This window comes from Filicampus tigris, chromosome 12 (genome assembly GCF_054856515.1).
Source record: "Filicampus tigris isolate MCC_2025a chromosome 12, RoL_Ftig_1.0, whole genome shotgun sequence".
Lineage (NCBI taxonomy): Eukaryota > Metazoa > Chordata > Actinopteri > Syngnathiformes > Syngnathidae > Filicampus > Filicampus tigris.
The window spans coordinates 20,639,893-20,667,386 of NC_141228.1; the positions used below are offsets into that span (position 1 = coordinate 20,639,893).

The window sequence follows — 27,494 nt, forward strand, 5'->3', positions numbered from 1 at the left end:
GTCGGTACAGTCGGGGGCGGGGTTATGCTTGAAAGCTTGAAATGATTCATTCAATATGTTTTTTATTTTTTTATATTTCGAATATTATTTGAAGCTTTGCACATAATGCTAAGAGAAATATGCATGGGAGGTACAGGTGTTATTTTTGTCAGCTTTTGTACTGTAGCAGCTGCGACTTTCTGTGACTGAATGCGCGTTGGCTTTAAAGGTTTGGGGCCTGGCCTGTTGAGTGTCGTCGGAGTCAGCGGACGAGAGTGTGGTCAGATGGCGGCTAAAGAGTTAGCCGCTCTGCGTGTTGAGCATGGGCGTGTATTATAATCCCGATTGATCGAACGTATAAACACAACATGAAAAACGCGAAGAAAAGAAAAAAAAAAAAATCCAAATAAAGGGTCAGTACTTATCGTAATTCAGTAAAGTTTATATGTTCAAGGGGAGTAGGAAGAAGTAAAAAAACTTGTCCAGTCCTTACCCCTTGTTCACTAATAAAATATTGGAAATCATGTTCTATTAATACTGAGATGGGTTATTCATAAATACATACACACATATACCGGAGCATAACCCATATACAAACTAAACTAAAAACGCTTATTTTACATATATAACAAAGTAAACGCTATAGATAGAAACCAAAAACAAAAGTATAAATAAAGTATAAATCTGGACCGCTAATGCCGCCTTACTCGTCGTAGCGAGAAGTGAAGCTACCGGCGGCCATTTTAGATCGATACTTACTCAGTCCGCATAACATTTTTACATTTTACTTCTGTCTCCACGGCGAAAATGCCACAATGTGTCAAGGGCGGGTCTTGGAATCTTGGCTCAAGCTGTCTGGAGTTAACATGTGGCTCTTTTCCTGGTACTCCTCAAAGCGGAAGTCAACCCAAAAATGATTTTTTGGAAGAATATGTTCCATGCAAGCCCACTGGTTGAAACAACATTACTATTGCGTTTGCGGAATGAGTTAAGCAGCAAAAATCCAGCCACCTCCGGGGGCGGCCATTTTGTCACTTCTGTCGACTGAAAATGACATCACAACTGCTCACGACTCAGCTTCAGGAAACAGGTGAGCCGCGATTGGTCGTTCTCTGAGCCCATTTTCAGTCGACAGAAGTGACAAAATGGCCGCCCCCGGAGATGGCTGGATTTTGCTGCTTAACTCAAGATTTCATATCAATCATATTGCCTTGTTTCAACTAGTGGGCCCACAAATTCTGGAAGAAAAATATGTTTGGCTCGACTTCCCTTGAATGAATTTATTCCGGTCTTTACCTTATTTTTGATGACAACGAATGTTTTGAGTGTTGAAGCCGGGGCACGGAGCTGGAAAACGTCAACGCGGGTTCCTCCTAAGTGGGCGAAACTAGCTCGTGTGGGTATATAAGGAAGAAGCTGCATCTGGGTCAATGCGGCCACGCCCGGCAGGGGTGTCTTGTTGGACACACACACACGCGCGCGCACACGCGCACTGGCTGGATGGCTGGCTTGGCAACAACCACAATAACCTCTGAGGTCAGACGGAACTCGTGCTGCATTAGCCCCAGCGTGCACCTGCCGAGAGACAGAGTGGTCCAGGACAGCGGGTGTTAACCACCCCAAAACGCACACACACACACACACACACACACACACGTCACTACTGTGCCAACACATCCAGCCCCGCGCCGCACGTCCAACTAAACCAACATTTTCATAACACGGGGGATGGATTTCAAGCCGGCTGCGTGCTGTTTGTCTGCTTAATAAGCGGCTTTGCCGCGCTCGTCTCGGCAACGGCGTCAAAGTCCACAGGCCAAGCGGGCGAGGGGAAGCGCCTGCGTTTAGTCCTTTAGTGGCTTTGCAGATTTCTCAACCCGTACGGGACGCCCCCCGAAAAATTCTTTTGTCTGGTCGCGTCTAACGAAAGAAAATTGGATGACATATAAGATCATTTAACGGTATAAAAAGAAAACTTCTTCTCTGTTAGTCTTCTCAATCCTGTACGATTTTTGGGATTCGCCTCGCCGAGTTGTTGTACGTGTTTCTTTTGGGGGTCGGAGTATGACCACCAATTGCTCCTCTCTTGTGGAAGGCCAACATCTTCCAGAACGTGGTTTATGGACATCTTGAAATGTGAAACTTTTATTGAACATGTCTGTAACAGGGTTGCGATGGAAGCAAGGAGATTTTAGCGCACGGGGTCTTCAATCCTGTTCCTCGAGGTCCGCCGCCCTGTCCGTTTATCCAACTCTCCCTGCTGCAACACACCTGATTCAAATTCACTTCAATCTCCCGTGGAACTCGCTGACGATGTCTGATCGTTTGAATCGGATGTGTTGCAGCAGGGACAGGGCGGCGGACCCCGAGGAACAGGATTGACGAGCCCCGTTCGAGCCTACTGCTGGATAACGTCACCTTGCTCACTTCTTGTGCCTTGTTTCGAATGTGACGAAATTGTAGTTGCACGGAACAGCTGTAAATGATCCATCGGTGTGAACGTGCGTGGGAACGGTTTGGCTCGGGAATGTTTGGCGAGCAGCCAGTCAAGAATCAGCTGGGATCGGCCGCAGCTCGCCCGCGACCCGAAAGACGATAAAAACAATATCAAAAATTGGATGTCGTGACGTTTTGTATTATTCACGAGGCTGGAAAAAAATGTGAATCGGGTAATTTGTATTCTCACCCCCCAAAAAAAGTTTCATTGAGTAAATAATGACCGTGGAAGGAATAACCCTTGTATCAATCAGATCAAAACCATTTAAAAAATAAAAAAAAATAAAAATATTAAATTGATTAAGAGAAACAATCACCCCTACCTCTGTGACGTTTGTGTTTTTCTCTCTGATTTGCAAGCCAACACACTTCCAGAGCACGCCCGCGTGTGCGTGTGTGTATGTGTGAGAAAGTTGGGGTGTTGTGTGTGTGAGTGTGTGTGTGTGTGTGTGTGTCTCAGGTTATATTGCAAGTAATCCCATAATCCTTTTGGCTTTTCACTGCGATGTTAGATCGACACACCCGTCGGAGCACGCCTGCACGCGCCAAACACAACGCCCGAGAGGAGAGCACACACTTAAACAAACACACACCTGTAATGTCACCTGATAGCTGAGTGCTTGACAGAGATAAGGCCACTGCATCTTCAGCTGGTCCTGCTTCTCCGTATTGATAAACCCTAATGGGTGATCACCTGGTTACAGCGTGTGAGGTTGAAACACTGATTTGAGTAAAAAAAAAAAAAACGATCGTCCCAGCGTAACCCGAGTCAGTGAAAAGGAAAATCGCGTTACCGGTATACATGCTAGGTTACAAGTAGCTGGAAAACAATTTAGTGTAAGTAAATAATTAGTAACTAGGTAAATATGGAGTTAGTATAAAGGAAGACAGTGATAAACATACGGCAGTGTTTATTTCTGTTTTAGGAGTGTGTTATTTACTATGAGTGATTAAAAAAATAAAAAAAATAAACGCACACGCATGCTAACATTAGCATTAGCAACATTATGAAACAGTTCAAAGTAGCATTCAGCATTAGCACAAAATCTCAAGGCTTTTGCTTGAAAGCAAAGAAATGTCAGGAAAAGCCCACTAGAACAGCTGAACTTCATTTGGGGTAAACCACAGATTCAAATTCTAAACACAGCCCAGAGGGTGTGCACACTTTTCTAACCACTTTCATTTCACTTGTTTGCGTTCACCTCCCTTCTCACAAAAGACGTTTTCAAAAGTTGTACGGGTCGATTTAATGATGTCAAATATTTTCAAATGATTGATCTTGGTTTCGTTATTTATACCTCAAAAACCTGGCATTCCAACAGGGGTGTGTAGACTTTTCACAACCGCCGTACAACAAAAAATGTTTAACCCTATGGAATCCTATGGAATTTAGTCTTCATCTTTATTGACATGGCCATGTGTGTTTGTCTCCAGGGTCCCCCAGGATCTCAGCCCTCCCCTCATACGCAGCCTCCCCCACACAACCCCAGCAATCCCATGATGGGCCCTCACGGACAGGTAACACACACACACACACCCCTGCGCGCGCACACTTTCCTTATTCACACACTCACTCTCTCGCTGGCTCGGGACAAGCAACATTCAGGACGGCGCGCCGGATGAATAATTTAGCAGCGGCGGGCCGGGCTGGAAGGGGCGGAGATGCATCTGGAGGGGCTACTCCGCCCCCTCGGCCAGGCACTCGCCGTCCCGAAGTCCATCAGTGGAGCATTAATATTGCAGCGCGGCCTGACAACGGCTCGTCTCCTCGCGCGTAAACCCACCACAAGTTGGTCACGGAGGACAAGAGACAAGAGGAAAATCTTTGTAATAAGTCAGGATGGCCTTGGATAATTTCCCGCCTTCACAAAATGTACCTTTTTTTTTTTTTTTTTGATACACCTGACACTGAAATACTTATTAACCGACATGACAAAGTGTGTATTTGCATGTGAGTATATTTTAAAAATCTGTGGACCTAGTGTTGAGCCTTGCGGAACACATCCAATATTTGTACAGTGACTTCCTTTCCTATGACGCTAACGTACTCTCATAGGAAATGTACATATGAACTCCATTTTTAAGGAATTTGGGAATACCCAAATTCGGCTTTTTTATCGGTCTGCGTGAGTATTCTGCTTCAAATGTCTCCTAACAAACAAAATACAGGTCACAAAATTAGGTACGCTTGCACATTTGAATGAAATCCAGTATATCAAGAAATAGGCTACTGCCTTCACAAAAAAAAAAAAAAAAAGGAGCAGCACAATGTACTTGATTGCAGCATTAAATCACGGTCATTCAGTCGATGTATTGCTTTGAATTGTGAATGGAAATTTGAGATATGAACGCTGTGCTTTAGCGGTGAGCTCAATTCACTTCACAGCAAGCACCGGTTTGGCAGTGAACAGTTCTTCAAAAAAGAGGCTTCAGGCTAGTGTCGGTATAGTGTAAAAATGTGCATCTCAAGACATAACTGCATTATGTAAAGTACATTCGATAAACAGGAACCCTAAACATCAATTAAAAATGAGAAAACAGTACTTCAAAAATTATATTTAAAGAGTAACAATTGATTAAGTGATTGCGAATGTTTTACAGAGTTGACCATAAATATGCGTGAGAGGGGCCCGATATTAGAAACAGCACTTGGTATGTTGCGCTTCACTTCCACACCAATGCAGCCTACAAAAAAAAAAAAAAAAAAAAAAGCAAATAACACAACAGAAAGCATGCTGTTAAATAATTTCTCAAGCCAGACTTCAGGTGAACCGTTGAAGTGGCCAGTGAGGGAATGTTACATGTCGTTCATCTCTTATATTCCAAGTTTATGTGGCAATGAACACACAGCGGTGTTACATAAGAAGCACTGAGCTGCACAAAATGTAGACCATCACTTACACTCCTCCGCTGTTTTTCTCTTACACTGCCCGCCTCTTCTTCTTCCTCTTCTCTTACATTGTTTCTTAGTTAACATTGCGCTTTTTTTTTTTTTTTTTAACCTCCCTCCACTCATATTTGTCTTTCTTTGACTTCATCTTAATGCCTTACCTGAGGTCTTACTTACCATCCGGAAGACTTTACCATCCCCTTGCTCGGGGATGTCACGTAACAGTCATCTGAACTTCAGCAAGTGCATTGTTCTGAATTACAACAGCTCCCCCTGTTGGGCTACACTTGAATTGGCCACACTCACTGGCTGGATGAACTTTACCCAGAAATGAATGTGGCTTTTACAATGATAATATTCACAAATATAACAATAAAAAGATGTGTTTCTCTTCTTTTTTTTTTTTTTTTTTTTTTGCAGCCATTCATGTCGCCGCGGTACCCAGGTGGTCCGAGACCCGCACTCCGCATGCCAAACCAACCACCAGGGAGCATCCCTGGATCACAACCTCTCCTGCCAAACAGCCTGGACCCCACCAGACCTCAAGGTAGCAACTCAACAATGACGAGCCTTCTATGAGGCGATAAGGCGTTGATCGAAAGGGATTTCGTTGTGCTAATCATACATTTGGTCATGTGGTGAAAAAAATTCACCAGATCAGATGATTATGTCTTGGGGAAGCAGCATGTGGCTCAAGATTACGTTTTGGATGCTCTGTTTCAATCCGACATTTTTCTGATGTTTTTCTTTGTCTCTATTCTGGAATTAAAAAAAAAAAAAAAAAAATGCTGAAAAAAAAAGATCTTTCAAGGGTGACTATGAAAGGGGCTTCTGTTAACGTGCCTCACTAGGTGCTGCTGTTTTAGTTAGCAATGCTTTTAAGTCTTTCCTATTCATGTGGAAGCAGAGTTGTGGTATGGAGGCCACTATTTGAGGAAATACGATAGCGCTTCAAATCTTTTTGTACTTATTCCACTCCAAGCATTACTTTAGTGTTGTTGTTTTTATAAAGGTTGCTTCTTTGTCTCCGCACAGGACATCCAAACATGGGCGGTCCAATGAGAATGAATCCCCCTCGAGGAATGGGCGGCATGGGGCCACAGGTACAAAATATTGAAGTACGGGGGGGGGATCCTCGGTAACCCAAATTTGCTTTCCGAAATCACTAACCAACCCTAACGTAGCAGTAAAGACGTAATTGTAGTAAATATTTTTTATCGAAAAATACGTAAATATCATTTGTTCAAATGAAAAACGGCAACTCCAGCATTGTCTTTCACACTGTAATATCAAGTCAAGTAATGCGTTTATGTTTAGCGGGCGTAGTATCGAGCCTTGTGGGACGTCATCAATTTGTAGCAGAAAGCAATTGTAACATTTGCATAGAGTATGTTGCAAAAATATGCGATCCTAGTAGAGAGCAACCGATACCCATCCACACCGGCTCCTCGGTTTATGACCGCGTTCCTTCCCTATGGCAGCTCATACATTTGTAAAACCAACGGCAACTGAAGCTTATAAAAACGTTGCAGTGCTTCGAAAACAACCCTGCAAGCTCGTCTTAACTATTGGCCGCGTCGTTTTACGCTTCCAATTTGCATAGCGATAGCAAACTCACTCACTGCGTTCCATTGCCAACTTGACAACTTTTTTAATGCGAGCTTGGCTCCTCGCTGGAATCGGCCCACTCTACACATCCCCCCCACAGACTCCCACCTTGGGAGGAATATCACATGCTTGCCAACGCGTTCACCAAAAGTTGTGCCAACGTGACACACTTTCCTTTTTACACTCTTGGCTGTTGCTGTTTTGTCCCGTGTCCTTTTAAATGACAATGACTGGACAGCTGCTTGATTGTGCAGCAGTCTCACAATACGCACGCACACACAGGCGCCCGGTGACCCCCCCCCTGCCCGCCTTCACTGGGGGCCCCATTTACTACGATGCCACCCTTGGCACGGAGCGCACCGGCAGCTGGTGTGGCATCTGCTCGACAAGTGTAATCGTCTGCTGAACAAAACTCCTCCTCGGAGCGGGGCCTCACTCAAAGCACACGCATGTTTACTGTACATACGCCAAAGCCAAAACAAAATAGTACACACATAAGTCCTCAATTCTGAAATATCATTTTTGGGGGGAAAATATGCCTGTTTTTTTTCTGAAAATGTTCAATTATGTTATTTGCGGGACATTTAACTCCAGAGGTGTTGGCTGCTGAGCTTCACTCACTGTTTGCGTGTCTTTTCCTGTTTTTTTGTTTTTTTTTCCAGAATTACGGTGGAGGGATGAGGCCTCCTCCAAACTCCATGGGGCCAGGAATGCCAGGCATGAACATGTTAGTGGCCTGTTCAAAGCACATTAAAAACCGTGCCCCACCACATTTTCATGAGTTTGCAAAACGTTTGTCTTTAGTTCCAACAAAATGCGTTAACTAGAATAAATATGGCGTGTCAAAATATCTTTACCGGTGATATGCAGTACGTGGAACAAGGCATCACAACAATAATGGACACAAAGGCCTTTGTTTGAATCAGTTTTGTAAAATACGCTCATCTGAAAACAACAACATGCTCTTGGAATAGATGATGAATAGATTTGTTCAACTTTTCATCTCGAAACGTGAGGTGGCAGTCATATTCACAGATACGACAGTGCTTTATATAGTGTTTTATGTCAATTTATTGGCTTTATTTATTTGTATTTTTATTTATAGTTTATATATTATATTATATCTATATTTATTAATACATGCATCACAGCCAAGCCAAGCACATGAGAAAAAAAAAAAACAAAAAAAAAACCTAAAGACATACCTGGGATTGAATGCCCGGATCCTTGAAAAAACGTCCTTGGCATCGAATGAGTTAACCTATATCGTCCACGATATCAAAATGTTAGTTAGGCAGTAGGGACGGTGTGAATGTACTCCCTCACCACCAAATCGGGATTTTAGTGGCTTTTCCGGTGAACCATATAGCCCACTATCTAAAAATCCCCCAGTCATTGTGAAATGAATGCCTCCCCGAGAGTGTCAATCAAAACATAGCATTAGCATATTTGTATTTCCCGTCGTGTCCAGTGTGCGTTATGATAGTGAGTATGTATTTTTCCCTTCAGGGGTCCTGGCGGAAGAGGTCCATGGCCGAACCCCAACAATAACTCGGTGAGTGTCACTCGATCCAATCCCCCCAATCCACCCCCCCCCCCGCCCCCCACCCTCACGTCTTTATCTGTGCTGACATCTGAGCGTGTTTGACATGTCAGCGTGTCGTCTCTCCACAGATAGCGTATTCGTCTTCATCTCCGGGCAACTACGTGGTGAGTGTCCCGCTGACGTCGTCTTGTGTGTGTGTGTGTGTGTGCGCGAGACCATGAAGCGATCCGCCACTTGCGCTGAGATGCGTAAGCGGAGGCGTGCTGACGCTGCCGAGCGCTCGCTTTACTCTCCTGTATTCTTGTTTCGCTCTTCAGGGCCCCCCGGGGGGAGGAGGCCCACCGGGAACTCCCATCATGCCGAGTCCAGGAGGTGATGTATAGACTTTTTCCTTTTGCATGCGCGACTTCTTGTTTCAGTGCAGGAAGACTTAAGAGTGCAGACTAAATGAAGCTAATATGATGCTAAAGTGGGCTAACTCAGTATATACTGGACATACTAACTTTTTTAAACTGGGAGCACAGTGGCCCCGATACAGTGTTTTCTCACTTATTTTCAGCCACGCCTGACCGCACAATATATCGAAAAAATATCGATATCACAATAATGGCCGAGGCTCTAAGCATATCCCGAAGACGTGCAATAATTTTCTGATGGAATTGTATGCTTTTATCTGAATTTGACCAGTCGGATGCAAAACCTAAATGCACATCGCCACACCAATAGTTGGACAACATTTACGGAAATGACAATTAATTTACTAAAAACGCATTGAGCTTGCTTAATTTGCCAGATGAAAAAAAATGACTTCTTTCATTAGATAATAAAATCAGTCAAGATCAATAAAGGCCTTCTTATTCTTATTCTTAAAAATGCTGTTTCTTTGGGTACATGTTAAATATCGCAATAATATCGATATCGCTATAGTCAACATTGATATCACGTATCGCATGTTTTCCCAATATCATGCAGGCCTCGTAGAATAGGACGTAACGGGGCGTATGCGCCGTTGTAGGAAGGAACGCGCGTTTTCCCGGCCAATCATGGCGGCATCCCTCTTTTGCGGCGTGGGCAATTAGAGACAACCTAGCGCCTGCGCGTCCTTGCGTCCGTGTGTGAGCCCCACTCCCTCCCAATAGTGACGGGGTGGTATAAAAATATTTTTTAAATGATTGAATGTTTCTCCGATGATTCAGAGGGATTGTCCCGTGACATCCACCACTTGTTTGCGGAACGCCGAATTTTGATCAAACACGACAAAATCGAGTTACGCCATCTGTGCTGTACAATATACCTCATTTTAGCAAGACTAAAATGTAGCCTACTTTTTGTCACCAAATTGCGAGACGCGTCGGGCGCCGCGGAAGTAGTAATTCCTAGTGAGGCGCAGCGGGTCTACTAAGCTTACAAGTACGCTGAACTAGAACATGAGCCCGGCACGAAAATGACAATGCGCCCGTTTTTACGCCGAGCGCAGGCTACTTCCTGTAACCAAATTGTCAGATGAGTCGGGGGCGAGGCAACCCGAAGAAGCACAACACGCCCTTTTTTACGCCGGCTGTACGTGCGCCAGTCTACCAAAACGGGGCCCATTGTGTTTATTTATTACTAGCCTCTATTATGCTGCGTTGCCCAGGAAACCTTCTATACAAAACGTTCCCGACTCATGTACTCAACGAGGGAAGACATATTTTCCACTGCCAGTCGCCAAGACTACACATCATACACACACTTCAATCTCCCACAAAATTGTACACCTCCCACTCACTGTTGGCCCTCAGTCCCAACAACAATGGCCGGATTCAGCCACTTTGTACATGCCGCATCGAGACATCTGCCGAACAACCGCCCCCACCGCCCCACCCCACTGCATGCCCACCCGCCCCCCCTCTCCCGTCCCAGCCTTTTATACGCAACTTTCAGTTGCCAATCTCAGATCAAGGTCACCTCATCCTCGCAAGTGGCGACAAGGCATGCTGTTGCTAAGTTGCCAGGCGGTCCCTGAAACGGCACAGCCTGCTTCAAATAGTAGATCATGTCATAATGTCTCTTGTTTGGTGGCGTTACGAGGTGAGGAGATTGCCGCGCACGTTGAAAAAGTTGTCACGTTAATAGAAGAACTTGTGATATTCCGGGGGGGGGGGGGGGGGGGGGAGTCATGGCGTTACACAAAGTTACACTGTTACGAGAAATTAGTCGTGGTATGATCGAGGAATGTTGTCGGCGGGGCTCGTCTTATGTGAAACGTGGTAATGTTACGAGAAAATAGTCAAGTTTTGATGTGGAACACAAATTCTAATGTCGCAAGATAATATATTTGTATTCCCCCCCTTTATTCTGTCAAACTGGATGTCTTCATGAAGACGAAATTCACAAGTTCAGCTTTTGTTAAATTGTGTCTTTGTTCAGTGTACAGTTTGGACTTTATTCTCAGAGTTGTTTTTTTTGTTTGTTTTTTTTATACCTTCTTTGCGTCAATTTCAAATATGAAAAGGGGCCGTAATTATTTAAATCCTCCTGCTTTTCCCAATGTAGATTCAACGAACTCCAGCGAAAACATCTACACAATGATGAACCCCATCGGCCCTGGTGGAAACAGACCTAATGTGAGTAGTAAGAAAAAAAAAAACCCAAAAAAAACATTGCTGCTCTATCAACAATCAACTTTTCTTCTTGAGTGACTCTTTTATTCTTTCTTTGCAGTTCCCAATGGGACCGGGGCCAGACGGGCCCATGGGTGGCATGGGTGCCATGGAACAACACCATATGAACGGCTCGCTAGGTGAGCACCCAAGGCGCCGCTCTTTACTGGAAGTCAGACTGCGCCTTCCAGAGGCCGGCTGAGGAAGTGCGCCCTCCTGCTCTTTAGCCGTAATTAAAACGAGATTAGATGAGTCGACGGCGCCGATAGGCGCTCGTGTGTGTCTAATACTCACAGCCTCATTCGAGTCCATTAGGCTACTTGGAACGGCTATGTCGATTCGTGTGTGGACCACTCCTAAGCTTTCATTTCTGTTGTGTGCTCGCAGGCTCTGGTGACATGGACGGGTTGCCAAAGGTGAGCTGAAATACGGTCTTTGTTGCGTGTGTAAGGGGTTGCACGACTTCAGATTTTCTTTTTTTTTTTTTTTTTGTCTTTAAGTCTGCTCTAATTTGATGAGAATTGAGTCGACTTTTGTCGGCGGCACCAGGCTACTTCCCGTTCGGTCACTTAGCTGCCAGCGCCAAATATGGGCGAGCGAGCGCTGTGCGGTGTTCCATAATTTCCTGCTCTCTCTCTCTTTCTCCACTTTCATATCGTGGACCGAATAATTGTTTGTAAACTTCTCGTGCCTGGCTTTTTTTTCCCCCCGCCTTTAATCAATTCACCCTCACTTCTCCAATCTGCACATTCCGACGTCAAAGTTAATCAGTTGCTACCAGCCAACAAGTGATTAGCGACTAGTCGACGTGGTGGAGTAGCAAAGTCGGCAAATTGACTAGTCCGTACAACCCCTAGTGTGTGTTGAATAATAAGCATGTCAATCTACTTACTGACTGTGTTGTGCGGTTGTGTGGTAGAATTCCCCCAACAACATGGCAGGCATGAACAATCCCCCTGGCACTCCGCGGGATGACGGCGAGATGGCAGGCAACTTTTTAAACCCATTCCAAAGTGAAAGTGTGAGTAGCACCACATATTCAACGACCTCCACCAAGACCACACCATTAGCATTTAAGCCTGGATTAAAATATAACGGGTTTGTTTCCAATTGATTCAGACATTTTTGCTGAGTCTTGCTTTAAAAAAAAAGATTAAAAAAATTAATAATTCTAATTGCGCAATGATGAATCGTTGCTGCCTCTTTGCTGGAAGAAATTCAAGGTTTACTTCCATTTATTTAGGACCCTCGGGAGAATTTGTAACATATTGGCAAATTTTGGGAGAAAATATGACTGAGGACTGAACGGAGATCATCTCGTTATTTGTTTTATTACTACTTTTTGTTTAGGGATTGTGCGTTTCTCAAGTGCCTGATAGTTTAATTTGAATGGCATTTAAAAAAATAAATAAATAAAATAAAAACGTATTTTTCGTAATCACTCATATTTTCTTTAAAGCGGAAGTCAACGCAAACATTTTTTTCTCAAGAATATGTTCTATGCAAGCCCACTAGTTGATACAGGGCATTCTGATCAAAATTGCGTTTGTGGAATAAGTCTTAATCCACTGTTTTTTAGCCATCTCTGGGGTCGGCCATTTTGTCTTCTGTCGACTGAAAATGACATCACACCTGCTCACGACGACCAATCACAGCTCAGATTCAGAAAACTGGTCAGCTCTGTTTGGTCGTTGTGAGCAGTTGTGATGTCATTTTCAGTCGACAGAAGACAAAATGGCCGCCCCAGAGATGGCTAAAAACCAGTGCATTTTGCTGCTTAACTTATATTCCACAAACAAAAAATTAATCAGAATGCCGCGTATCAACTAATGGGCCTGCTGGGAACATACTCTTGAAAAAAATATGTTTGGATTGTCTTTCAAGAATGGTACACATCTCACAAATTCTGCCAGAATACAGTATGTAACTTGAAGCACAACTTTATAAAGGGCCTGTATAAGCGCAATAAATTTCTAACTGAATCCATAACCCAATTTTAACTGCATCAGATCTGAAAGATTTATTCATATAGACTGACAGATCGATAGATACCAATTATTTCCTCTGACCCTACATACAGTACACTGTAAATATAATATCAATAAAATGTAGATTCTATCGAAAATTGTACTTTTAGTTAGTCATTATCATTATAAAAGTCATTTTAGTTTAAAAAAAACCCCCAAAAAACTCCAATTGAATTTTTTTTTCAAATGATTTTATGACATGGATTTTCCCACATCACAATAATCGATGAGAGAAAATATCAGGCTGGTCGACGGGACTTTGCACACAAATAAACTCAAAACGAATACAGGAAATGATCTTGCTCTCCTTCAAACGCACGCATGGAGCGCAACAAGTGTGCATGCCAACTCTCATCATCACAAGGATGACGATGATGACGGCGACGATGCGTCACAATCTCTCACTGCCACTTTACATTCCCTAACATTCTTCTGTGGGCTGCACTACTCCTCCTCCTGTTGTATGTCCTACGCTCTGCTTGCTGCTGGTTTACTCACATGAGAATATTCCATGACATGCTGCTATAAAAAAAAAAGGGGGGGGGGGGGGCGGGGGGCTGCATTTAGTCCAGTGTTGCTTGACTAAGTTGAAAAAAAGAGTATGGGCTTATCTTTTCTCTCTCTTCCCTCTCTCTTTTTCTCTCCTTTTACAGTATTCACCCAACATGACGATGAGTGTGTGATTCTTTTTTGGGGGGAAATTTTATCTTTTATTTTACTTTTTCATCTCCCTTTTATTCTCCCCCTCCACCCACGGTGCGTCTTGCATTGCCCTCCTCCCTCATCCGTGTGGATCGGTGCGCGCAGCCCCTTGGGATGCCCATGGACAGCAGGACCCCCCTCAAGGGCCCCCATCCCAACGTCTGTAAATTGGGTGTAAGAACATGAGACTTTCTTCCTTGCCTGCTGCGACCACTCGCCCCCCCCCCCCCCCCCCCCCCCCCCCACCCATCCCTCCCTCGTCATGAGCCTTGGAGCACCCCCCGCCCCCTTCCGAAAAAAATGTAAAAAAAAAAAAAAAAAAAATCAACCCCAGTCCATCCAACCAGTCATGAAGCTCGACAATAAGTGGAAATAATAAGCACAGGCCCCCAAAAATGTGCAACGTGTTTTTGCTGCATTCAAGACCTGCTGGGAAATGGGAAACATGGTTTTCGTTGAAAAGTTTAAAAAAAAAAAAAAAAATGGGTCAGTATTTCTTTTATTTTTGTTGTTTTTGAAGATGTACACATGTACATGTATCATGCAAGCATGATGATATAAAAAGCCTACTAGAGCATCTGAACTTTATTTGGGGTTAATCAGCGGCACTTCAAATGGTGGCAGGGATGTACTGACCCCCATTTAAGGTGACTGCTTGACTCTGAACAAAACCACGTCAGAATCATAAGAGGGTGTGCACACTTTTGCAACCACATTTCCTCAGCTGTTTCATCCGACTTTCCCTTTTTAAAAGATATACAAAATGAATAAATACGTCGAGGTGATTTGCGTCACATTAGTGGCGGAGTAAGTTTTGAAACGATTTGTCTAGGTCTCACGTGTTCATATCACAAAAACCTCCTATTTTGACAGCCACGTGAAGACTTTTTATATGCACTGTACATCAAGGTAGATTGTGATTTCCGACAAGTTTGTAAGTAGCAACTCTGACTTGAAGCAGCTTTTTCTAGTATGAGGTCATAAGTTTCCGGTTTCCCACTTCCACGCAATACAGTGTACCTGTAAACGGGTAAAAGTGAAGTCTTTCAAGGTGAGCCATTCATCCACGAATAGATTTGATTAAGTGTAAATATTTAACCCGGATTGTTGTTCTTTTATTCTTTGATGAATACAATTGTGCCTGTAAATCCCTAAAATGTGTTTTCAACACCCTCGGATCTCTTTTTTTTTTTTTTTTTTTTTTTTTTTTAATGGAATTTTAACCTGGCCTCTTTTCAATTCAGGACTTATTGTCGTTATTTGGGCCGGAAGTCAATTGTGAAAGGAGTATTAGTGCCACGCTCAAAAGAAATTGTATTGTGAACATTTAAGGGGGAAAAAAAAAGGATTGAATAATTTTAAGAGAAAATAAAATTGAGATATTTTCCTAGAGAATTACGTTCAAATGTTATGACTGAAATAATAATTTTACAAGGATAAAGTCATAATAGTATGAGAATGAAGGCATACAAAAAAAAAATAATAATATTACAACTTGATTCCTAGTCTGTATTTCCGTTTTTTTCCTGGAAAAAAATACACCTTTAGTCTTACGATATGACACTTTTATTGTATTCTCGTAATATTCCTATTTTTTTTTTTTTTTATTCCAATTTCCCCCTTGTTATGTTTTCCTCGCAGCTCAACCAATACAGCTCGATTTGCATAATATTCTGACTTTTGAGCATAATATTACAACTTTATTCTCGTAAAATAGAAACATTTCATTCGTAATAACATGTTTCTGTTTAAAGAAATAGAACAGTTTCCATCATATTGCCACTTCTGTCCGGTAACAAAACAACTTTTTTTTCTTACCACTTCCAACTATTTTTTTTTTTTTTTTTTAAACATTATTCTTGTAATATTCCATTTACTCATATTACAGTTTCCTCACTTGTAAAAGGACAACATTTTTCCATCTTACTTTGTCATTCCCTCGCGTGACCTTAATACTCCTCCATACATTGGCCATCGAGGTTAATTGATCCAGACTATTGAAAAGGTGATAGAAACAACCAAGTGAATTTGTTTTTTTCTTGTTTTCATTTTGTTTTGACGTATTCACCTGTAAGAATAATCCACAGAATGTCCACAGAATCTCCTATGTAACATGACTCTTCCTGTACATTTGGCCCAATTTTTAAGGATGAAAATATTCGAATAGTACGCGCTGGGTGGAATATCTCCAAGATTTAGCTCCCAGAGGAAGCTGGTGGGGGGGGGGGGGGGGGGGAGACGCTCACCGGTCAACATACAGACACCCACCTTCCCTTTATTCCCTCGAGTATCACCACCCTTATTATATATATTTTTTTTCCATTTTTGTAAATACTGTACAATGCATTTTGATATCATGGACATGTTTTGATATGTCAGTCACTACCGAGTACAGCTGAGAGTAAATTATTAATGAAACTGTCCATGTTTTTTTTCATAGAGGAAAAGGACGCCTGTCGACTATTTGGCTTAAAAAAAAAAAAAAAAATAGATAAAAAAAAAAAAAATGGTGTTCAAGACACAAGAGATGGTTAGGAGTAATCATTAACACCTGACCTCATGTTGCAGTTTTTAATATGAAGGATTTTTTGGGGTGTAGCCAGTTAAAACACTCAAGAGGAGTTTGTTTAAAAATGAACCCGACGGGATATAAAGAAAAACGGTGTCCTTTGCTATGGAGTCCTGTATAGACACTCTCTCAGTCCTCTGTGTATATGGATCATCTCTGTACTTCTATCGTGATGTATAATACTGTACCATTAGGAGTAAGATCTGCTGGTCATGTTGAGTGTGGGAGGGGGCAAGGCTTGGGAGTATGGGGGGGGGGGGTGAATAATGGATTCTCCTGCCGTGTTCAATATGAAGCAGTCTGTCTCCTGGTTTGCTTTGTATTTCATGCTAGGATAGTTGGGAATCTTGTCTTAGGGACGTAGATGTCTTGTGTAGGTAATAAAGATGTTCTTTGTATGTTTCTTTATATTGTAAAGTTTCTTTAGACTGAAAGGAGGAGGAAAAAAAAAAACACAGATCATTTGCTTATCAGAAAGAAGAAACAATGCATCAATAATAAATGTCATTTGATTTTTTTTTTTTTTTTCCCTCATTGTTTGAATCTCTTCTGCAAAAATGCTGCAGTCAGTGGAACGCAGTCCATTTTTACCAGTGGAAATAATGTAACGTCGTTATGTCATTCTGTCGCTAACAATAAACCTGTTAACTGTATGAGAAATTCAAAATGAAATTAACCACTGTATCATAAAACTAAAATGCAGGAACGATAATGCATCATGTAGGGTGAACAGGAAAAGTATTTGCAGAGCGATACTGTCAGATAGTGGTATTTTATAGGTATTGCTTGAATTATTAAGTATATTTATTTATTTATATTAGCATCTGGTCGAATTAATATATGTACGGAATTGATATATACAGTATTGAATGGTATCGTGTATATTGCACCGAAGCAGCCAGGCATATTTCGTGTCACAGTGAATGCAAAATAAAAAAAACCAAAGCAAAACACTCTACGGTTATAATAATAATGCTGATAATAATAACTTTGCTCATTAGGTGAATTAAAAATATAAAACTAGCTCGTGCCCAAGTGCGTCACTGGGCCCTGTTTTAGTTGATCTCTAAATCTCCAATTGCATTTTGTGATTAAAGTTGCTCATACTTGCAACCTTTACAAATGTAAAACATTAGCTAGCTATAAAGCTATAAACATCCGTGCTGTATTTATTGTACACCTATGAGCCGTGTGAGTGAGATTTCAAATTATCCCCGGTTGATTCGACCTATCCGTTTATTCTCAGCATTACGGTTAAAGGCCTTCATACGAGTCCATTTCAAAATAAGATATTAAATGGCAGTGGTTGCGCTGTGACTCTCAATTAAACGTCACTCAAGAAGTATCATGATATAATGTTTAGATTCATCCTTTATAATGGATAGTAACGCGGTATTTTAATTACCTGCATAAATAAACGTCAGATTTTATTTTTGAAACAGTCTACGACGTTGTTTACTTCCGTAAAGCTTCGCCGTAGTGGTGTAAGCTTAACAGGAAGGAGTGGCTTTTGACGAAATTGTTGCATGTCTTTCTCATACAAGTAGGCTGACTTTTTAAATAAATCCACATTACCGTCAATTGAATGAAGAATTGGGCTGCCACCACAACAGGCGACCGTGTTTTAAGGTAAGATACACATCTACACAGTTACATTACATTTTGAAAGATAAATCGTAGAAATCGAATGGCATTAGCATTTGCTACTTAGCTTCCAAGCATAACTACATCAAGGCCAGCTGTCATGAGACCATCGGTCCTAGAAGGGACAGTGAGAACTTTTTAGAAACTTCTAGAAACGTGAGGAAAGCTTGGAAACTGTGACGCATTGTGCACGTTTGATTATGTTAAGAGTTATTAAATCGGACGCTTATGGGCGCGTCCAGAGGAGGAACTGAGCGTTTCGAAATGTTTGAAATCGTCACCAAAAGCACCTTGATTTGTGACGTCGTCGGCCGCAGTGGTGATAAGGGAGATTCAATTTACTTTCACATTTTATAACCCACTTTAGCACCTCCATCGTATGACTGGGAAACATCATGGACGCCGTCGATAGTCAGGGCAGCGCGGCGGCCCCGGTCAAGAAGAGCGGCCGGACGTCGTTGCTCGACAGCGGGGAAGACTTCGAGGTCTTGGATGACGACGACATTGACGACGACCCCCCTCCTCTGGAAGACGCCGGCGGCGGGGAGGCCCAGGACGCACGCCAGGAGCCTTTCAACGAGGAGGCAGATCCCGAAGAAGCCTCCCAGGAATGGCTGGATGTGCTAGGTTGTTGCTTTGCTTTCGTGGTTTCTGGTTAACGCGCAGCGTTGCCCTGCACAATCGCGCTATCCGACGGTATTCACTTAAAAGCGCTGCTCTGCTAAATAAAACAGCGATAGAGTGAAATTCTACTAATTCCGGAAGGTTGGGACCAAGAACTGCTGCAGATAGACATCTGCTAATAACGCCCCCCCCCCCAAAAAAAATAAAATAAAATCGAAAGGAGTTAAGTGCACACATCATTGCTAGCATACACACAATCATGAACTCATGTTACATGAATGTCTGTATTTTGTAGTCAAATTATTCAACTCAAACAAACCACCTGCACATGACGCTCGTCGATAATATTATTTAGCATACTAGCCGAAATAACACTAGCAAAACATTTTGTGACATCACTTCTATTTGGGCTATTAATTTAACTTTTGTATGATGTTGCCAGCGTTCATGGCTAGTTTCTACCAACTAGCTGCTAAACGAGTATCCAATATGTAGGATATCCGAATATCAAAATATTCCATAGCTGCAGCCTTCCCATGTACAAGGGCAAACATGTAAATACCGTACATGCTGCAATCAAATGAAACCGTCTCATTTTTGTGCTTGGGTTTATGCTTGAAGTACGCTGGGTTATACAGTATTTTTCTGTGATGACTTCAATATTAATGCACTTTTACGCATCACATAAATATAGATTGTGTTAACGTCTGTCAAATTAAAGCGTCGAAGTGTTAACGTCTGTCAAATTAAAGCGTCGAAGAGAAGTTCATTTGCAAATATAGGGGGGGGGGGGAGGCTGATGTTCTTTTTTTTTTTTTTTTTGTACCTAGTGTTTAGAGATTTTTGTTAATTTGCTGTGCGGAGGAATTGTTCCTCTTTGAGACAGAATGTTGTGTCCTGTAAGTGTAAAAACAAAATGATTTGTCCCTAGGTAATGAGCAGCTGAAGAAAAAGGTCCTGGGGGGAGGCAAGGGCCGGGAAAGTCGTCCGAAGAAAGGACAGAATGTGACCATTAGTTTGAAAGCCTTCCTGAAGGATGGAACGCTGGTGGAGGAACAGTCCGAACTCACGTTCACCCTGGGGGACGGCGATGTCATACAGGTACTTTATAGCAGTTTCTTGATGCGAGTGTCTGAAATGTTCACGCTTGGCTTCCAACACCTCAAATTCCATCGTCCATTTTCAGGCCAAAATGATCTTTCCTGCCATTTTGACAAGAAATGCTTTCTCAGAAATGGTCGCTCCTTACATTTTGACTTCAATTGCTACCACCTTTTTACATTTTGACCCCCAAATTTGAACTAAAAGGCATTCTGTCCAGAAATGTTCATTTTCATCCTACTTTGTCATCTCTACTCCTTTGATTTTGATTTTGATTAAACATCTCTCCTTACATTTTGACCCCAAATAGTTACTTTCATTTTCTACATTGACTTAAAATTGTCGCAAATCCTTCCTATTTGACCTAAAATATTCAATTTCCTTCCATTTTGATTAAGCATGTTTAGACCAAAAATTGTACTTTTTCACATTTTTTGACGAAACGTTCCCCGATTCCTTAGTACCTCTTCAAATTTCAACTATCCATGGGCTGTATTGTCCAAATTGGATCACCTTTTTATATTTTCATCATGTGCTACTCTTTTTCTATTTTTTAAGCAAAAAATGAACCATTTTGTCCAAAACGTGTATCACCATCTTCTGTTTCAACCGAAAACAGTCCCTACTTCTTACATTTTCACCAAAAATCCTCTCCTTCTACTTCCCCAATTTTTTTTCCCCCCTCCCATTTTACTGAACTACACTAAGAGCCCAAAAGGTGACACGGAAGAAGAAAAAAAAAAAAAGAACTTGGCGTTCCCTCACAAAAAAAAGCTTTGCATTCCGTTGCAAAGATTTGTGTAAATGATTGCGAGGGAACGCGCAGATGTTTTTTGTGAGGGAACGCAATGTTTTCATTCCATGTCACCTTAGGTGCTCTACTATTTTTTTTTTTACATTTTTTATGACAAAGTATTGTAAAGAACTGTCATGCATCCTCTTCACCACTAGGTGAAACCAAACGCTTTATTTTCATCCTGTTATGGGCGTGCATGAGAAAATCCTGAGACGCTCCAGTGCCGTACTGTATGTACAACGTTGTCATTTTTTGCCATCGTTGCCGTGACCTGTTTTGGTCTCTCAGGCCCTGGATCTCGCAGTGCTGCTCATGGAAATGGGCGAGAAGGCCCTCGTCCAAACTGCTGCCATATATGCATACGGTACCTGGGGAAGGTAGCGGCAGTGTTTTTGCTTTATCTAATCAAATGTACGCCGCACAACATTTCTGTGCGTCAAATGCAATTTTCCAATCTCTCTTTCCAGTTGTGAACCGGACGTGCCACCCAATGCTGATCTGTCCCTGGAAGTGGAGCTGATGAAAGTGTGCGATGCCGCAGACCTGGAGCTGCTGCCCCCGCTAGAAAAGATCGCACTGGCCGGTGGGAAGCGAGAAAGGGGCAACGTCCATTACCAGCGCGGGGACTTTGCTTTCGCCATCAACTCGTACAGCGTCGCCCTGCAGATCGCGGAATCCAGCTCCAAAGGTGGCAAGAAAAGTCGACTTTTCGCCCCCCCCCCCCCATGAAAATACGCAATCACCGTTCGTCTTTGCTTGTCCCCGGCAGTGGACATAAGTCCGGAGGAGGAAAACGAGTTGGTCGACGTGAAAGTAAAGTGTCTGAACAACATGGCGGCGGCGCAGCTCAAGCTGGACCACTACGAGGCCGCCTTCAAGTCGTGCGTCGCCGCCCTCGCCCACCAGCCGAGTAACATCAAAGCACTCTTCCGCATGGGCAAGGTGCGCCATTGGCATACTTTGACTGAGCATCCTTGACATCGTTTAAAGCCATGACTAGTCTAGTGCTACTTTCTCACTCCAGGTGCTGGCCTTACAAGGCGAATATGGGGATGCCATTCAGACTTTGAGAAAGGCACTGAAACTCGAACCCAGCAACAAGGTAATGTGCGGCCGATGCTGCAATCCGGAAAAGACCTCTCACTATGAAATCGACAGGATTAACTATCGAAACTATATTTTCAGTTATGGCTTATCTTATCGACCCGAGCATATTTTTTTTTTCAAGAATGTGTTCGATGCAGGCCCACTAGTTGAAACAAGGCATTGTGATAAACATTGCGTTTGTGGAATAAGTGTTAATCCAGCCGTTTTTAGCCATCTCCGGGGGCGGCCATTTTGTCACTTCTGTCGACTGAAAATGACATGGCAACTGCTCACAACGACCAATCACGGCTCAGATTCAGAAAACAGGTCAGCCGTGATTAATCGTTGTGAGCAGTTGTGATGTCATTTTCAGTCGACAGAAGACAAAATGGCCGCCCCCGGAGATGGCTAAAAACGAGTGGATTAACACTTATTCCACAAACGCAAAATGAATGTGAGTGGGCCTGCTGGGAACATATTCTTGAAAAAGAAAAATGTTTGGGTTGACTTTCGCTCTAATGCGAATTACAGATGACTCAAATTGTTCTCCGTTGAAAACCTTAGAAAGTTAACCACAGTGGACCTAAAATTTACAGTGCGTGAACCGTAACATAACATTCCCCCGGTTTTGTAAAAAGAAATCACAGAAACACACCCCATGCCATGAACTTTAAATGACTGGAGCGACAGTGATATATTTTCACTCGATGTACAATTTTGGAATGTGATCAAGGAGACGAGTCAAAACATTTGCCACGTTCGCGCTGGACCCAAAGTCGAATTGGAGTGTTTCCCGGCAGTCTCATGACTTGCCATTTTCCGTTGAAGGCACGGAAACGGGCCACTAGATGGCGCCACACGGCAAACGATCACATGGCCCAGTCTAAGGCGCTGATTCATCATTTCAGAGGATCTGCTTTCGAGTGGCTTTAAATAGGTTTTTGCCTCGCACGCCTGTGCCATCTCGTGCCTTCTGTTCTTCCGCTCCCACAGATGGACATATAAGGTTCTGTGACCGTGCGTGTGGGATTCGGGGCCAGAATACTCCCCACGCAGTCCTACACCAATCTGTCAAACACTACTTGGCTTTTTCAGCTTTTCATTCAGAGTGTCAAGTGTAAATGAATATACATGTTATGTACTTGTGTGTGAGAAAATCATTTTTTGCATGCTGGAACTAGGAGAATGCATTTTTGTTTTTTCCACAAGGCAGAGCCGCAGATCAAACTGCTCGGGTGCGAACCAATATATTGGCTATTTAAAATGCTACAAATTCAGTGTTGAGGCATTAATTTGCACGATTAATGTATGATTCAATGTATAGTAAACTGCTATGTCTCAGTTTACCTATCAACACATTTTTCTGTTAACCCTATATATATAAAAAAAAAAAAAAAGGGATAATACTTATGCTTTTTGTAGCAGGTAGGATTAGTATACAGTATTTTATGTGTTCAAATCCATTTGCAATGTGTTTTAAAAAGTAAACACGCATGTCCAATTTTGTCTTTTTTTTTTTCCCCCAAGTTAACTCATTCACTGCCATTCACGAATTTACCTGTCTTTTCACAGTCCAGCCATTCCAATCCCAGGAACTATTTTTTTTTTTTTTTCAATTTCTTTTTTAAACGTTAAGGTAAAAGAGGGTCTGAAAATGTGTGGCAGTGAGTGAGTTAATTGGATGTCTTGAACGGGGAAACCCTGTTAATGTCATAATAGAAAAAAATTGTCCTGCTTTTCACAGGACAGCGATGAAATGTTACATTAGAAAAAGAAGGGGAAAAAAATTGGCATTTTTCCATCCTTTGACACAGTGAACATGTTCAAAAGCAGTAGGAAGAAGTACAAAAAAAAAGAAATTGTAACCATTGCAGACCATCCACGTCGAGCTGTCCAAACTGGTGAAGAAACACTCCGAGCAGAGAGGAGCCGAGCAGGCCATGTACAAGAAGATGCTGGGCAACCCCGCCGCCAGCGGCGCACACAAGCGCTGGACCAAGTCGTCATGGGTGAGTCCCTTTCAAATATCCGGTTCAGTATCAAGGCATCGCTAATGATGTCAAAAACTATTAGCAAGGGCCAAGGAAGAACTTCCTTTACTTCGTAGTAACTTAGAGATCTGCAATTGATATGAGGGGCTTGTAATTGCGTAATAGATGCCACCAGATGGCAGGTGAATTTTTTTTTTTTTCTCAACCCGAGCAAGATCGGGTGCAAAAAAAAAAAAACATGCAAAGTTTTGCTATCCCTTATATAGTAGATAAAAGTGCACATCAAGTTTTATCCTCACAACTTGAGTAACTATGGTGGGAAGTAAGCACTGTGACTAGTGTTTATTTCATCAGCCGTTTTTCAATAGTTGCCCGACCAGTGTAACGTACCTCAGTGAGCACAAATTTAACTCGACACACAATTGTATCGAGTGGCTACGATCGCTACAAGCTAGTAAGTTAGCCGGCATCGGTTTTATTGCCGTTGTTGGAGCATTGTAGCCGTTGGTTTAATGTTACTCATGTTCAATGAACTGCAAGGTCATGTTTTCTTTCCAAGCTACCTTGTGCCCACATTCCTTCCCGTCGACTAAAATCAAGGATATGTTTTTTTTTTTTTTTCTCCACTTCACTCTATAATGAAAATGTGTCCATATGTATGACGTCTTCTCTTTTCTCCCCGTGCCAAGCGTGACCGTTAATGCTTGACTTTTACGCAAGTATTTTGGATGACCGGCAACTCGCCACCCGCTGACCTAGCGTTATTTTGCAATGAGAACTTGGTCGAGAGAGCGTCAATCGACGCCAAGAAATCATATATTACGTTTTTGTCTCGTCTTCATTTTCCATTTTAGCCCAGCCTTTATTTAATGAACTACATTTTCGTCTCGTCTTCATTAGTCCACGAAAATGCTAACTGATTTTGTACCTGTTGTTGTTTATTAATGGAGGTTTTAGTCCCGTTATTTTTTTATTTTATTTTTTTGTCCAGTGAAAAATGTGCATCGACGAAAATATTTTCATCTAGTTTCTGTTCTGAAGTTTTAGACGGGATAGTGAGTAGTAGAGCTCAGACCCAAAATCTGCCATGCGCTATTCCAGCAAAGAAAATATCTTTTTGCATTCTTATTTACTGGGGACCTGTTACTTCAATTTACTTCCATTGTGTTAGTATCAACATTAACATGCTCTCTTCTCTTCTCTTTTCTTTTCTTCTGCCCATTTTCCTCTCCAGGGTCTCAGCTGGAAGTGGTTATTCGGCGCCACGGCGGTCGCCATCGGCGGCGTGGCCTTATCAGTGGTCTTGGCTGCCAGAAACTGAAGCCAACCTCCCTTCCTCCCTTTTTTTTTTTTTTTTTTTTTTTGTCAGCTAGTGAACGGACCAAGAAAGAATCACATCTGGCACAGAGGACATGTCAGCTACTTTTGAGGAATTAGAACAATACTGTTTGTTCACTGCAACTTTGATGTATGCATATCTGTATTTGTATGTTCACAATCCTTGAAGCAGCTGTTAATCAGGAATCGTCCACTTTGAGCAAATGGCCGCTGCATAATCACACCAAAGGGGGGCCTGCGTGATGAACAGTCATAAAAAGCTCAAAAACATTTACTCCACAAATGTTCCAAATGAAGTGAACTCCCGCATATTGGCTGAATGCTCACCTATTTTCTGTTGTTGTGTGTGAAAGCTAAACCCGTGTTTGACATAAAAACAGTGCTTGGGGAGCCACCTTGTGGCATCTATAGGCAAATACAAACCTCTTTGGGTGGGCATCTTTCTAGTATTCTCTCGGGATGTCCCGATCACATTTTTTTTGCCCACGAGTTGTGGTTTAAACCAAGTAAAGCGGTTGAATTTGTATTTATATATTTTTGGACACATCAATTTTTCAGGTGGCGTATTAGTTGTGTTCAACGCAGCTATAGCCTCTACGTCACACGCAATGCTCAATTTGCACACATTGCAAGTCACCGTCGCACTATCTCCGCTTTCCACATTTAAATATTTCCGTCGTGCAGATTGATTGTCGCATGACGCTCGCCTCACGTTAGCTTTCGGCGACCACTACTTGAATGTTCCCCCACTGGCTGTGATTACTTCTGCTGTTTGTGTAGTTTGGAACGTATTCTATTTTTTTCCTTTTTCGAATATCTGCGTACCTCTAGCTTAAAAAAAAAAAGGAAATATTTAAAAACGATATCGATCAGCTCAAAATGACGCCCGATTTCCGATCTCTACATCGGGACAGCCCTCGTATTCGCTATCCCTCTAGAATTGGGGGGGGGGGTTCACTGTAATGCACTATTTTATTTCCAACCACAATAATGGCCCGAGTGCTTTTAGTTTGATCTATTAACGGGAATGTGTGTGTTGTAAAGGGTACAAGTATGGTGTGCTTAGATAAAGCGTCCAAAGCTAAGCAATCAGAACACATTGTGAGGTGACCTGGAATGCGGTTAAACAGTCCTACCTCGCGTTTGTCGTCATCTCATTTACACGGTTAACAATCCAAGATGCGAGTGAAGTATGTTCGGTACGCGTATAATTACGAATTGATGACGCGCATGATTGCCGTGACGACCAGGGCGGACTGCGGCTACGCGCCAAGTTTTGACACTGCAGAAAGAGCTTATTTATTTTGGACAGTTTTGTCACTTATACCTCAGGTTTTGACCAAGAAGACCAAATGTCGAGTCCAACGCGGGTGGATAGTGAGATTGTTTCATTTTAGGTGTTAATTTATTCTAGCGTCATTGCTTGTTGCTCTGTAATAAATGCACCCGCACTGAATGAATGTGGCCTAAGTTAAAAAAAAACTAATAGTTTGTGACAAAGTTTCATTTGTTAATTTTATATTCATCAGAATAAACATTTTTCCTGTCATCACACCTGTGTGCTGGTTTATTTTAGGACCCTAATGAGGACAAGCGCTATGCAAAATACATATATACAAATTTAGTTTTTCTTTTATATATATATATATATATATCAACAACACTGGGACATACTGTTTTGTGCTTGTTTTTCATTGGACAGTGGTGGTGTGATGTAGTTCAAAGAAATTCCAATGCTGGTTTCCTGTAATGTAAAATATAAATTTGTGGAGTATGAGTGGTGGTACATTGTTTATAAGGTTTGACAAATGTTTTTTCCTAATTACGTTGTATATTTTTCACCTTTTTTAAACTAGGTTTGACTGATTCACATGTTATACTTCATTTTTAGTAAATTTCATTTTTAGATTTGATTTTAATATTTTTCTAGGTTTAACTAATTGCAATATTTGAGTTATGCTAATGTGAGTAATAAAAGCAATATCCCCACACTGGTTTGGACCTTATGATGGCGTAATTAAAATGATCTAATACTAATACCTCCCCCTTCTTTGAAATCTGGCCTGCCTGAACGAGTTTCTCAACTAGGTGCTTTTTACCAAAATGTTAATGTACTCGAGGACAAACACCGCAAAACAAGGTGAGGGTTAGTTTGACACAATTTTGTAAATATACTATATATATATATATATATATATATATATATATATATATATATATATATATATATATATACATACATATATATATATATATATATATATATATATATATATACATACATATATATATATATATATATATATATATATATACACCTTACATATGTATATATACACACAGTGTGTATATATATATATATATACTGTATATCGATGTGATTGACGTGTTTGTATGTGGGCGGGTCAACCAAAATGGGCTGGCGTGACGTCATAGCCTGACGACAGTATTTGAC

General features: G+C 41.9%; 2 protein-coding genes across 3 annotated transcripts in view; both read left to right on the top strand.

The window, feature by feature from the left end:
- Positions 1-17,112, top strand: part of ssbp4 (single stranded DNA binding protein 4) — a 96,784-nt gene extending 79,672 nt beyond the window's left edge. Inside the window, exons 6-17 of one of the 2 annotated variants that reach the window (XM_086046750.1) lie at positions 3,910-3,993; positions 5,786-5,912; positions 6,401-6,468; positions 7,636-7,700; positions 8,483-8,528; positions 8,648-8,683; positions 8,837-8,891; positions 11,055-11,125; positions 11,223-11,301; positions 11,549-11,577; positions 12,081-12,182; positions 13,996-14,112. In XM_086046750.1, coding sequence (XP_085902876.1) covers positions 3,910-3,993; positions 5,786-5,912; positions 6,401-6,468; positions 7,636-7,700; positions 8,483-8,528; positions 8,648-8,683; positions 8,837-8,891; positions 11,055-11,125; positions 11,223-11,301; positions 11,549-11,577; positions 12,081-12,182; positions 13,996-14,076 — 843 coding nt within the window. In that variant the 3' untranslated portion in view covers positions 14,077-14,112. Of the gene's footprint in view, positions 1-3,909; positions 3,994-5,785; positions 5,913-6,400; positions 6,469-7,635; positions 7,701-8,482; positions 8,529-8,647; positions 8,684-8,836; positions 8,892-11,054; positions 11,126-11,222; positions 11,302-11,548; positions 11,578-12,080; positions 12,183-13,841 lie in introns of both variants that reach the window. The other variant, XM_086046751.1, reaches the window with a different exon arrangement.
- An 809-nt stretch (positions 17,113-17,921) lies between these two features.
- On the top strand, positions 17,922-26,591 carry fkbp8 (FKBP prolyl isomerase 8). Its single transcript, XM_086046752.1, has 9 exons — positions 17,922-18,088; positions 18,471-18,730; positions 19,659-19,828; positions 20,913-21,001; positions 21,092-21,312; positions 21,394-21,566; positions 21,649-21,726; positions 23,585-23,719; positions 24,936-26,591. Exons 2-9 carry the CDS (start codon positions 18,499-18,501, stop codon positions 25,020-25,022), a joined length of 1,185 nt encoding a protein of 394 aa, XP_085902878.1. The 5' UTR covers positions 17,922-18,088; positions 18,471-18,498; the 3' UTR covers positions 25,023-26,591.
- The last annotated feature ends 903 nt before the right edge of the window (positions 26,592-27,494 follow it).

Coding starts and splice junctions, on each gene's coding strand:
- fkbp8 (XM_086046752.1), top strand. CDS start 18,499: ATGGACGCCGTCGATAGTCAGGGCAGCGCGGCGGCCCCGGTCAAGAAG. Junction 21,567..21,648: donor CACTCTTCCGCATGGGCAAG/GTGCGCCATTGG, acceptor TTCTCACTCCAG/GTGCTGGCCTTACAAGGCGA. Junction 23,720..24,935: donor GCTGGACCAAGTCGTCATGG/GTGAGTCCCTTT, acceptor TTTCCTCTCCAG/GGTCTCAGCTGGAAGTGGTT.